Source organism: Dermacentor andersoni, chromosome 8 (assembly GCF_023375885.2).
Source record: "Dermacentor andersoni chromosome 8, qqDerAnde1_hic_scaffold, whole genome shotgun sequence".
NCBI classification, from domain to species: Eukaryota; Metazoa; Arthropoda; class Arachnida; order Ixodida; family Ixodidae; genus Dermacentor; species Dermacentor andersoni.
Window position 1 is genome coordinate 48,555,000 of NC_092821.1, and position 12,744 is coordinate 48,567,743.

A 12,744-nucleotide genomic window follows, 5' to 3' on the forward strand; every position below is an offset into this window, starting at 1 on the left:
GACTGGTGTGGCATGTGATATAGCAAGACGTGGCATATATACCTCAATATATAGGGACATTTTCGCTCGCCGATACCATATTTTCTGCGACACAGTACCCTTAACGCTATCGCATTAAAATCCAGCGAGAATGGCTACGTTCATCCTCGGAGCCACAGTGACGTTGGGTCTGCGTTACCTGCGGAATGATGAAGGCGGCTACTGCATTTTGGAGTCATGAATAGCCACACGATAATGATAGCCGAGGCGCACAGGACGTAAAACATACAGGCGCTGCACAACTGTGACTCAGGCGAGACAGCGGGCGCGGTCAATATTGCCAGGTCACTAGGCCTATTCAATATTCTCTTCTTGTAAATGTAAATAAAAACAACAAGCTATAATATTTCTTCGATGGTGATAAATTTGGGAACGCACAGACCGTTTCCTGCGCAGTATATTGTCTCACCTTTTATTTCATTCGCATATCGCTAAATGTAAATCACGCATTCCTAAAATATCAAAGAAAAAAAGAACACAAGGTTCGTTCTTTTGCACAGATGTTAACGCAACTTTACGTGATTCTCCTATTTGCAGGCTACTTCCGAGACAGGCATGGATCCTACAGTGGTCTCCTTCACTCCACAGCCATCGTTAACGGTTTGATGGTGGTTGTCTGGATCATAAAACTACTCAACGGCAGGAAACAATTATTGCCGACAAAGGCGGTCCAATACTCGAAGGAAATTCGAAAGGAAATAGGGACGGAGCTCCTGGAGCTGGGCAGAACAGCAGCAAGTGATGCTGGCCAGTGACACCTTGTTACGTCTCAACGCCATCAAGGGTGTTAATTAAACGTTTGTCACGCGTCCAACCACCGCACCTCCTAACCAGACGTCAGCACAGCGTGGACAGCGACTGCAAGCGCTCACCGCACCATTACCTGGGAACCGGAGACAAGGATGAACGGGAGGGAACCATGACAACGAATGAATAGGCGCCGTTAATTCAACGAGTCAAATCACCACCCATCCCTCGGCACTCATCCAGCCGTCAAGACAGCGTGTAAACCGGCTGTTGCAGGATTCCATGAAATGCCCTTACCTTGCAGACTGAGCGAAGAACGCGCTGGGCAACGGCGAACGAACCAGGTGTCGGTGCATGATTTGTTCGACAAATTCCAAACCACTTTCTTCGAGGCGGAGTTTCTGCGGGTTATGGATAGCATGGGTATATTATTGCAACGGAGTCGACAATGGCGATATGCTGCTGGATAGTTCTCAGATTTCCTAGTCGACTCGCCTAGGGAAGACGATGGGATTAAAAGCAGATAATTCTCGTGAGTAGGGTCCTGATGTGAACTAAGACGTTAACCTGCATCTGCATGGAGTGGGGCTCGGCACTGGAGCCGTGTAACTAAGCTAAATAAACCCTTTTTCCTTCATTTTCTACAACGTGATGTCGTAGTCGACGGGATTGGTGGATTTCATGCCCGAACGCCACGTTAACCGTGACAACCTTTACAGCGGACGTGCGTAACCAAGCGTCGACGTCGAAACTGTGTGGTTTCGTGTCCCTTTTACCGAGGACTTCAATCACGACAGCAGCACAGCGTTTTCGTGGAGCTGTCTCTCTGTGACAGTGCGCGCACAGTTGTGCATGTGCGCCTGTGGGTATTTCACTATTCCGGCTACTACAAGTGACTCTTTTCGTGTGACTCTGTGGGCACCGCAGGGGTGAGAACATTGACGTGTGCCAGTATTCTTAAGTCGTAGACGTTGTTCACCTTAAGCAATTCCTCGTAAGCCACTGACTTGCTTTGTTCTTTTTCGTTTCTGTCTGCGGGCACTGTTTTTCTTATTTTTTTCTATTTTGTACGCCAGTATTCTCGCCGGGCGCGCAATTTAATTACATAAGGGTTTTTTGCTGTAGAACCGGCATATATATTACTCCGCACATGTAAAACAGGGGGAAGGGGTGAGATGGACACTCAAGACGATGAGCAAAACGAGAACAAAATGAAAGCGGGAGCCAGCGGGAGACAAATGGACTTGTCTTAAATACAAGTCCACTTGTCGAAACCTTGGTTCTCGCTTTCACCTTGTTCTCGTTTCACTCCGCACATGGGACATTTCACAGAAGCATTTTTCTGACTCCGTTAGTGCTCCTGCTCAAAATTGTTTTTATGTGTTTGTTATCTGCTTTGAGTACGAGGAAAAGCGGAACTTTCGCGCGCTTCGAGTGCTCGTGGACAGAGGCACTCTCAACATTTATTCTGTAGTAATTCACCTTTGCTACCTCAAATGGCAGGCTACGCATGGCCATGGCCTATTCGGTAGGGTGCGTAGCTGAGGTGCCGGAAGAGCGCAGCTTGAACGATACCATTGGACACTGACCGGTTTACAAGACGATTACAAGCGACCCCCTGAGCCTTCTTGAAAAATATAACGAAGGTTCCTTTCACCTGCGTCTACTTACTTCTGGAAACGTACAGCATCTGCCAAAAATTTTTTCTAAATCAATGAAAACATGTAGAGCTTTGCACTGAGCAGACGTTGTTTGTTATGCAATCCAATTGAACGTTTCATTAGATCTGTGTTTCGCTTTCTTTTATTTTCATTTTTGCAGTATGGCTTATAGTCTTGCTCTACTACACGAGTTTATTATTTTTTTGCTCAGCTATCTATTTTTACAGTGTAGCTGTCAGCCTCAACTTGGTCTGGATTTTCTGCGGGCTCGCGCTCATGCAGAAACAGTGCCGCCAGCTATCAGCCGCAGTTACCCGAATAGGCTTCAAAGGGCAGCTGGAAACAGGTTTTGTCTTTGAGTTTTCGAGTAACATTATTATGTGTTCCCGTATATTCTAATTACAAACCGAAGCTATCATGTCTGCATCTTGTGTGTAAGTCGTACTTTACGAATTTCTTGGCACAATTTACTTTGAGAAATTCAATAACTTCTATAAGTCACTTACGCTTGACGGAGGAAGTAGAACAATAAGGATGCATGCTGTACTTCCCCACACGAGCGCGCGCATGACGCACGAACGCGCACACAATGTAACGGTCCTTGATGCATGGCCGCTCTGCCGGTTGCGTGTCCCTCAAGCAGCTGTGGAGGGCTTCAGAACCGGCCAATCACTAACCATTGTAATTCCCAAGACATCTGCCGGCATTTCCTGAGCGGCACAATATGAATAAGCCACCACGCACTCCATGTAGTCCTCGAGACGACGGGTGGTGTAAACCACTACAAAACTACAGCCGAACCAGGACACTATCCTGCGAGTGCCGGTACATGCAGCAATAGCGGAGAACGAAGAGTCCGACAGAGCAACTCGTGCGTATACAATTTCAGCACTCGAAGAATTCACACTCGGAAGTCCGCCTTTGGTTCCAAATTAACACTCGGCTTTATTAGCACACTACAGGGGAACCAGGATACGATATCCTCCTTCACATAATTCACTCACGAGGGCGGAGGCCAATGATTGGAGACAGCTCCAGACAGGAACATTCCCTAACATAAACCTGCTCAGTAAAATGCACCCCACCAGATACGCTGCTGACTTCCAACGGCGCCGTCAAAAGGCCACCTTGTATTACACAACTTGCCAATGCCTACTTATATCAGCGATCCCCCAAATCAAAAATCCAAGTGCGGAGTAACGGGAGGCACTGCTGGCCAGCGACCGCTGCGAGAACCAAATTAGTCTCGTGCTAGAAGCACGCAAGGCAGATGAGGTCATCGGAGCCTGGACAAAGTGTCCCAACCATGCGAAACCCCGTTAAGAGCATCCATGAAGACCCTGACGGACCACGACAAAAGACCCTGTGAATAGAAAACGATAAATGCTTCTGATGACGATATCTCGCACAGCGTGTGCTACGACCATAATCAATCTTATGGGAAACACCATCCAAAAACAGTACCGCCAACTAGCGGCTCCGGCAATTCAGGCAGACCTCAAATAGCAGCTGGAAAAGCGCTTTGCCTTTCACTTTCGTCGTAACGCAATTATGTTTCCTCTTATATTAGATAGAATTAGAGTCCGAAGCTGTCGTGTCGGCAGCTTGTGCATATGTCATACTTTACGAATTTTCGGACGCAATCTACATTGAAAAATTAAATTAGTTCAATGAGATACTTCCGTTTGGCCGAGGTCCTTGAATAATAAGTATGTATACTGCCCTTCCGCAAACGTGCGTCACTTGTGGTGGTAGTGCTTCTTTAACGTCGGCAACAGCTTCGTTGTGCATTCATTTCCACAGGGTGAAATGAAGGTAGATTTTTGAAGTGTTTGTGTTTCCCATTTTCCATTATTTCAGTTTCAAGGAAACATGTTTATTCTCTAGTGTCTTCAATGGTATAAGAGTGACAACAGATGACAGGAGACATTGCAAAAGCCTGCATGTCTTTGCCATTGCACAAGGCCAAACGCTTGCTAGCATCGTCAACGAGCATTTTAACACTGAAATGTTAGGATGCTCTCAAATGCCAACAAGGATCAAGCTCTCGACCCATGAGGCAATCGGCCATGTAAGCTCATTGCTTGACAGCAAGATGACAAAGGAACAGGAGCCTATCCACTTTCAAACCCTCCTGCGGTTGACTAATATTATAAATGTGTCATGAGTATATACATTCTTATATCCTTATAGGAGAACCTCCGCATTCCTTACACCAGTGCAGTTTGTTTGGTCAACTTTGTTCGGTATCCTCTTTTTTTGCCCATTACGTGGATGGAAGTCAGACATGGATAGTAAAAACACAAATGTTATCTTAACTTTAAAAAAGTTTTCTTTCTTGACAATAGTGATCAGTTTACTTTCAATATTTTCATTGAAGCTTGTAGATGCGGTAAACAATGTCTGCAGCAAATAACGGAAATGCATTACAAAACTGTCATAACTAGCGTAACGATACTTGATGAGGTTTACCGCATGTGAAATTTATGTGTCGGTAAACTGAAAGTGTTTTATGCAATTAGCTAAGTTTAAAGAATAGCGATATGCCTTTTTATAAATTACAGGTTGCATTTGTATACGGTACACAAGAATGCATCCTTCATATATATATATATATATATATATATATATATATATATATATATATATATATTGTAAGTAAGAATATCTAGGCGTTTATTGTACGTCAGCAAAAAACTTCTGGAAAATTTTTTAATCTCCATGTTTAAGAAGTAGAATATTACAGAATTTCTCTTCAATATTTTTCTTGGCTTACAGGACAACGACAACGCTTTTTTTCGCTAGCGAACTCATTAGCATATCAATATGAGGTCTTCTCAAGAATATTTCTATTGCGAAAAGCATGCACTCCGCATATACGCCTCCAGCACCGCCTATAGAGGCGCCACTGATGGCCACCTAACGGGCGCCGTCAACTGCACGCACGGGAGAGCGAGTAGCCGACAACGCTTTGCAGTTAGGGGATAGCTGAAGATCGGGGCTGCGATTCCCCCTTCATGCGGGTGTCAGACAGCTACTTCTGCGGTGACAGCTGCAGGAAAATCGCTGGCCTCCATGAAAGTAGACACATGCATGACGTTAACGAAATTTGAGACAACTCAGTCCGCGTACATCCCAGGTGCGTCCCGCAGACCAGCGTAACAAAGACCAGTTACAAAGTGGACCTTGTGGTAAGTAGCCGCTTTGTTTTGTTCAATAATGCGATGTCTAAATTGTTTTTTTTGATAGTACATTTTCTGCATTGCGGTTTCTGTACCTTAATAATAAACACACGTCGTTTGGGCGGCCTGATATCGCGAACAACTTTATACGGCACGATGCCTGCACAAAGTGTAGCGATCTTGCTACCGCTGATTGCACATGACATCGCCGAATAAGCGCCACGAAAGTTGCCTCAAGAAGAGCAATTGTGACATTGCTAATGGATGTGCGCAACCTCGTCAAGGAGCACTCCAAACGCACGTCTGAATAAAAGGTTGACTTTGCGCTGCACCGCCGATGCAATTCAGCTGCGGTCGTCGAACTGCTCTACCCAGTGCAATTTTCGCAACTTCAAGTTCTCTCAGTTACCTGCTTGAAAACGTACAGAACTGTAGTATGTGCATTTTTGTACTTTAGTGTTAGGGGGGAGAGAATCCACACCGTATATTTGAAGGCGGAGCATCTCCGGCCAAGTTAAATGAGGAAGCAGCAAGGCCGCGGGATTTGTTTCGTGGTCGAGATGCACGTAGCGATATTTAGAAACATTACATAGGTACTAAATTCCTTCGTCTAGTCCTTACGCGGAATTTCGCCATAGATGCATCCTACGTGTGCCTGCAATGTACCATGTTGCTTTAGACCTCCATTTGCCTGTGTACGTTTTTCCTGCGTTGCTTCGGGGGCACGGTAGCAGTGTGTTGCCGGCGAGGATTTTCTCAGCCACCCGTAATAAAGATTTTATTGTCTTACGCTCAGCGTGCGCCCAGTCTACTTTCAGTTTTGCATTGGTCACAATTGGGCTGCAAGCTTTCAATGTTCTTTTTTTATTTATTTTATGGATGGGAGGCGCACATATGCCCACCATCTTACTTAACCCGAGCACATATCGAGTTTCGTGTGTCGTTACTCGAACTATTGTAAATCTTTAAGAAGGGGGAGGGTGAAGAAGAATTGCGTGCAACTGTTACAAATAAAAATAGAAAAGGGGAGACAAAGAAGCATATGTATGCAACTGTTACCAGAAGACTAAATATATGATCGCAGTAGAACTCAAATTGAGCTTAAATTGTGTACAGACTAAGTTCCATAGTAGCAGTACAAATCAGCTAGCATGCGACAGGAAATAACATAAATGCCTTAATCACCTTTACATTTTTGCGCTTTCTTGCCAGGCCTCAGTACCTGAATTAATGCTCCAAAATGCATTCTGCACCTGCAAGGTAAAGGCGGATGGTGAAAACATATTGCCGCTGTCGTCCATTAACAGTGAACAAAACAGGTCATGCACAAGTGACATAATGCTCTTGGGCAAGCCTTGCGTGCGCGCACTTGGAATTTACACAAGAAAGGATTGTGTTTCGACGGCTTCCTCGGCCAGGCAGTGAAAGATAGGCAACTGCCACTCGATGTTCCACCTGATCAGGATCCAAATGTAGCAGCTAAACTGCTTGATGGTTTGTAGGACCGCAACTTCTCGCTTGTTAGAGCCACAAAGCATGAGCTATAAGTGACAATTCCTAAAGATGCTGAACAAGAAGTTCTGGTGCATGATTAACAAATTTTAAAGGGGCATTTCCGTTTTTATGAAGTGCGCCGTGGAAATGGCATGTTGCATAACACAGATCACATGTGCTATTACATGGCAAATATCGTGATGACTGCCGAGCAAATAGCAGACACAGCATGTGTTGGTGGGCTAGTTGGTTAAGCATGATTACAATGACGGCGCCGAATAAAACAACACACGAAGAAGGGGGACACGAGACAGCACGTAGGCGCCTACGTGCTGTCTCGTGTCCCCCTTCTTCGTGTGTTGTTTTATTCGGCGCCGTCTTTGTAATAAAGCAGACACAGAATAGAAAACCAGGAACCCAGTCGCGTCATGTGGACTGGCAAGAAATTATACTCAGCCACATAATAGCAAGTAGATGGTTTCACGACATTTTGCGTTCCAAGAAAGAATATAATGTAGTGGTGGAAGGCTTACTTTCGGCCAAATCATTTTACCCACAAGCGACAGATAATAGAATACCCCTTGAAGATGAAGCCAGTCCTTGTTTTGCAAACAGCACAGGAGCTTAAATGAGGCAATGTGGGTCTCATATAACGCTGGAGCAGCCATGGCTTTGTTGCAGACCAAACGCAGAAGTGTTGCAAAGTTCTGCTGGAAGTGGAGTGTCCCTAATTGTGCAAGAAGAAAAGATTTATTGGAATCAACGCAGCCACGTCAAATTTGTTATATTTGGTGCTACAACATGGGCGCCTAGAAATAAAGTCATCGCACAAGTACTACACCGAAGTACAGATATAACTGCACGTTCTTGGCCTTAACAAGTGTTTCTTCTGTGTATATTCAGAAACCCAACATATCTGCATTAAAGTGCCACTTGACAACGACTTTATTGCACAGGACATCTCCCGACTTCAGCAATTCTACTTTAAGCACATTTTACTAGCGTTAACTGAAATGATGGTGACAACTTCCAGTTAAATTTTCATACATGCACCAGGTAGAGCCATATACTCAACCTTTCCAGGTACTTGATACACAAACGTGCTGATTGAGTCAGTTCGTCCATACGAGTATTTTCTAGGTGAGGACGTACACGTTTAAATTTACATCGCCAAAGGATAAGTGTAATCTGCGTAATGCAGCAGCCTTAAACGAAACGTCATAGGTACGCATTCCAGATACATTGGAGCCAGTGAAAATGAAAGGGAACGACATATTGGCGTCAGCCGTTGTAACTGCAACTGTACAAGCTTTTACGTACATTACACAAGGTAAAATTTAAGGTCTCTCTGTGTTCAAGCTGCTCCTTAGCCTTCCCTGGAAGCATCACAAACTTTCGTCTCCTCTTGTGTATATTTAATGGGAAAACTTTGGCAACAACCAGGTGCTGTAGCAGCTACAGCGGTTCACGCCAGTAACTCTCTTTTTGACAAGCTCTGCATTCAAGAAACTTAAATATTATGTTCCTTTTTAACGCCGTAGTATTGCGCATCAAACTTGCCTGCTGGAGACAAAATGTAAGAACGTATTTTCTTAAGCTCGGTGGTGGCCACACGAAAAGTAAAGGTTGAGGAAGTCGCATATATACCCAGCTTTAGTCTCGGAAATGTGTGGAGCATTTGTTTACCATGCTGGCGGCTAAGGCCAACTGCTCTTCCGCATTCAGGGTATGTGGTGCGGCATTGTTTCATTTTCCTTGGTGTTTGAGACCAGGCAGCCCTTGCTTTCTTACAGCACAAAGTGCAAATGTAGGAGGCCTAACAGTGGTATCTGCGTTCCCGTGGTTGATATGACATGATAAATTTCAATTGATAATATCAATAATACTACTACATTGAAGTAGTGTAACAGCCAATTAATATAGCTGTATTACGGACAATCAGTCAGGAAGTTGCGCTAACGCCTGTAATTATCCATAAAGTTTGCGTGCGCTCTAGTGTCATATTTTCGCATTTCTATCTTATTGAAGCCTACATGGATACCTAGAGGGGGACGATGTAAATTTCTACAACAAAATTAGGAGCGGCATCTGTGAGGGCAGCACAAATTGTACAAAAAGGGAGGAAAAAAGGCAAGCAAAATTAGAAACCACTACTAGAGAAATGGCCACAGCTCTATCAGAAACGGTTACACACCCTTCAGATCATAACACATTCTTTCACCTGCTGCCCATCAACCTTTGTCACATTACCGGTTGGTCACTTTGACATTGATGTGAAAATTATAATAAAATGTATTTTATTGTCAGAAATTTGAAATCCGTATAAATACATGCACATTTGCGCGCACTACCACTTGCACAAACGTGAACATGGCATGCATTGTGATAAGATGATGAAGCAAAGGAAGTTCAGTGTTGTTGCATCTGCATAAATTACAAATGGTTTTCAGCAACAATTGCAGAGTCAATAAGATATGTTGCAAAAATATCGCAAAAAAAATCCATCTCAGAGTGAACAAAACAAGACGTAAAACAACTTACAAATGCTCAAGGTTAATACCCAAGCAGGCTCAAACGCAAATGTTAAAAAATAGTTTCAAGTGCCTATTCTACACAATTCGTCACTTCAATCTGGTCACCACGTATTTTGCACGACAAACGTGCTCACAAACACTGAACGATTAGGATAAAGAAGCATATTTAGCTTACAGCTTCGTGCTCCAGCGATAAACATGCAGGAATCCACGACTTCAGCTTAGTTATCGAAAAGTACACGCATATGACTATGGCCCATGTAAAAAAGTATGACATAAGATTAATGGCAGCATTCAAAAATCACCCTTGAATTGAAATGCCACCCTAGCAAAGACAATCCTCGTTGTCACTCAGAAATTTCGGGGACCTCGAGGAGCCATGGAGTTTCTTTCCCTCTGCGAGGTCAAGATGTAGCACTGAGTAAAAGAGTATTTGCTAAAATCGGCCTAAGGCACCTTTCTTTCCTGGCGCAATGGACATGTAAGAGGCAGTATTATAGAGGCAATGTTATAATTTCCACAATTAAACCACCACCTTGAACTGGCCATTAGCCATGTCATGTTGCAAGAGTGCCAGCTGTCACAATCTATGAAGCTAATCACCATGGGGCTTGGCCATAAGCTCGGAAGTTGCCCTCCAGAATTGTCCACCTCTTTCGCTTTTGGCTGAAAATAGCACTTTTCACACCCACTAATCCTTGTCTAATAATTGGAGCCCCCCACATATGCCAGCACTCCACGCATGTCAGAGATTTTTCTAATTTTGAGGAAGTATATCAGCGGACAGTGCTGACATTATCCTGAAAAGCTTCATGCGCTTTATGCACCACTCAACATGTATTCTTGCACTTGCTATTTTGTAGGGGCTCAGAAGTTCCTCACCTGTGGAAGGCTCATTTGGCCGGGCAAGTCTAGCATCTGAAATTCACTGCTCGCTCCACAATAGCACCCCTAATTTGAGGAAGGCACTTGTTGTCAAGCATAAGGTCCCCTGGCTCAAGCATGTGCCGCGTGCCACAGTCAAATCTGATGAGAGAGTCGGTGGCACGGCCACCATAGGGCCTTCATACATAGCTTATGGTGCCACTTGGCGTTACTACAGTGAAGTACCAATGAAAAAATATTTGGCATTGCCTTCTAGCAGCTAAATTATCTACATTCATGACTTTTTCGTTGAGCTCGTCAATGAGGCAGTGACAGGTTAGTTTATTCCACCTCTTATTTCAACATTCCTCATTTAGCTTCGACATTATTAATTCGGCAGAATAGCTGTTATAGCAAGGCTGGTTCCATAAGCTTGAAGCGCCTGAGCAACTGTGCACAAGTATTTCCTACTGCATAAGAATTTGTGATTTACTGAGGGAACAAAACTTGCAAAGAACACAAGAGCGCGTGGCTTGTTCTGCGCCAGATGGTAGCGCCTACGTAAGCAACTTCGCATCGCACAGCGCGGAGAGCACGGTAACGCCGACTTGTTGCGAAGGTGAATTCGCTCGTTCCCTGCAAAAACTGCTCTGCTGCTCAGTTCTTATTCAACAGCCACGAACATCGCACATCTAAGATGAACATCCGAAAAACAGGAACATAAAAGTAGGCCGTTTCTTTACGGGCACACACAGCTTCACTGCGCAACGTCACGTGGGGCCCGGTGCCGTAGCATACAATGTGGAGAAGTCTGCGATCGGTTTATTTTTATGTCTGCGGCAACCTCTCTCAGTAAATTATTTTCCACCCCTCGCCAAGCGCTAGCCGGCTCGCAATGGTATGACCAAGTGAGTGAGTGAGTGAATAAACTTTATTGCAGGTCCGGCGAGGACGCGAACTCGTCGCGCACCCGGCTAGTCCCACGTCGGGACCGGCAGGTCTAGCCTCCCGGCCCGGTCGCGGGCACGCCGGAAGGCCAGGATTTGCTTTTCTAGAGCGGGGCTACGCAGAAGTGAGTTCCACTCCTCCTTGATGAACTTGGGGTATGTGAGGTAGAGTGGAGGTCTGGCCGCAGGACGGGCAGGTGTCGTCGCGATACACGTCGGGGTAAGCCTCGTGGAGAGCGGACAGACACGGATATGTGCTGGTCTGTAGAAGCCTACGCGAAACGGCTTGCGCCCTATTCAACTTGGGGTGAGGGGGTGGAAAGACCCTTCTGGACATGTAGAAATATTTAATAATCTCATTGTGAGTAGCGGGAGCGTCCCTGTGACCGTAGAGAGGAGGGGAGTCAGTGCTCCTTATAGAGGAAGCGCGGTCGGTTAGGTCACGCGCAGCCTCGTGGGCAGACTCATTGAGGTTCGGGGCAGCACCGTCGACCGATCCTACGTGAGCGGGAAACCAGTGAATTGAATGGTTTGCGAGAGCATGTGGACTCGAGCCGCTAAGAAAAGAACAGCTTCCTTGGCGATGCAACCCTTCTGCAAAGCCCTAATTGTCGTTTTGGAATCACTATAGATTTCGGACCCACGACTGTCAGCAGGGCGAGGGCGATGGCGACTTGCTCGGCAACTCCGAGGTCTGAAGCGCGAATCGAGGCACTATTGGAAATCTTTCCGCTCGAGTCGACCACAACTGCGGCAAAGGTCGTCCGTCACTGTATTCCGCGGCATCGACGAAGCTTGCTCTAATGTCGTCTTGCTTGATCTGTTTGAGGATGGCTGCTGCTCTGGCCTTGCGTCTGCCCTCGTTGTGGACGAGACGGACGTTTCGGGGCACAGGGGCCACTAGGAACTTGTCTCGATTCACCTAGCGATCGGGGTACTGACCATCGGGAATTCGGCAGGGTGGTAACCCCGCTCTTCGAGGATTCGTTTACCTGCCGCTGTGGTGGTCAGGCGACTGAGTTACGCGCTTTCTTGGGCTTCGGCAATCTCCTCGGCGGTGTTATATACCCCCAGCTTCAAGAGATCCTCGGTATGGGTCCTGATGGGTAGCCCAAGAACCCTCTTGACTATTTTGCGGATAAGAACGTTTAGCTTGTCTCGCTCCGCTCTGAGCCAGTTGTGCATAGAAATCGTGTACGTTAGGTGGCAGAGTACGAATGCATTGATCAGCCTGAGAAGATTGTTTTCCTTCATGCCTCGATGCCGGTCTGCGATT

The 12,744-nt window shown here is 45.6% G+C and overlaps 1 protein-coding gene across 2 annotated transcripts in view; it reads left to right on the forward strand.

Moving 5' to 3' along the window:
• The window catches only part of LOC126526163 (monocarboxylate transporter 12-like), a 39,723-nt gene extending 38,300 nt beyond the window's left edge, over positions 1–1,423 (forward strand). For both annotated transcript variants that reach the window (XM_072283999.1, XM_055068009.2), the window contains one exon: positions 577–1,423. In XM_072283999.1, the coding sequence (XP_072140100.1) occupies positions 577–794 (218 nt within the window). In that variant the 3' untranslated portion in view covers positions 795–1,423. The remainder of the gene's footprint in view (positions 1–576) is intronic.
• Positions 1,424–12,744: the final 11,321 nt, after the last annotated feature.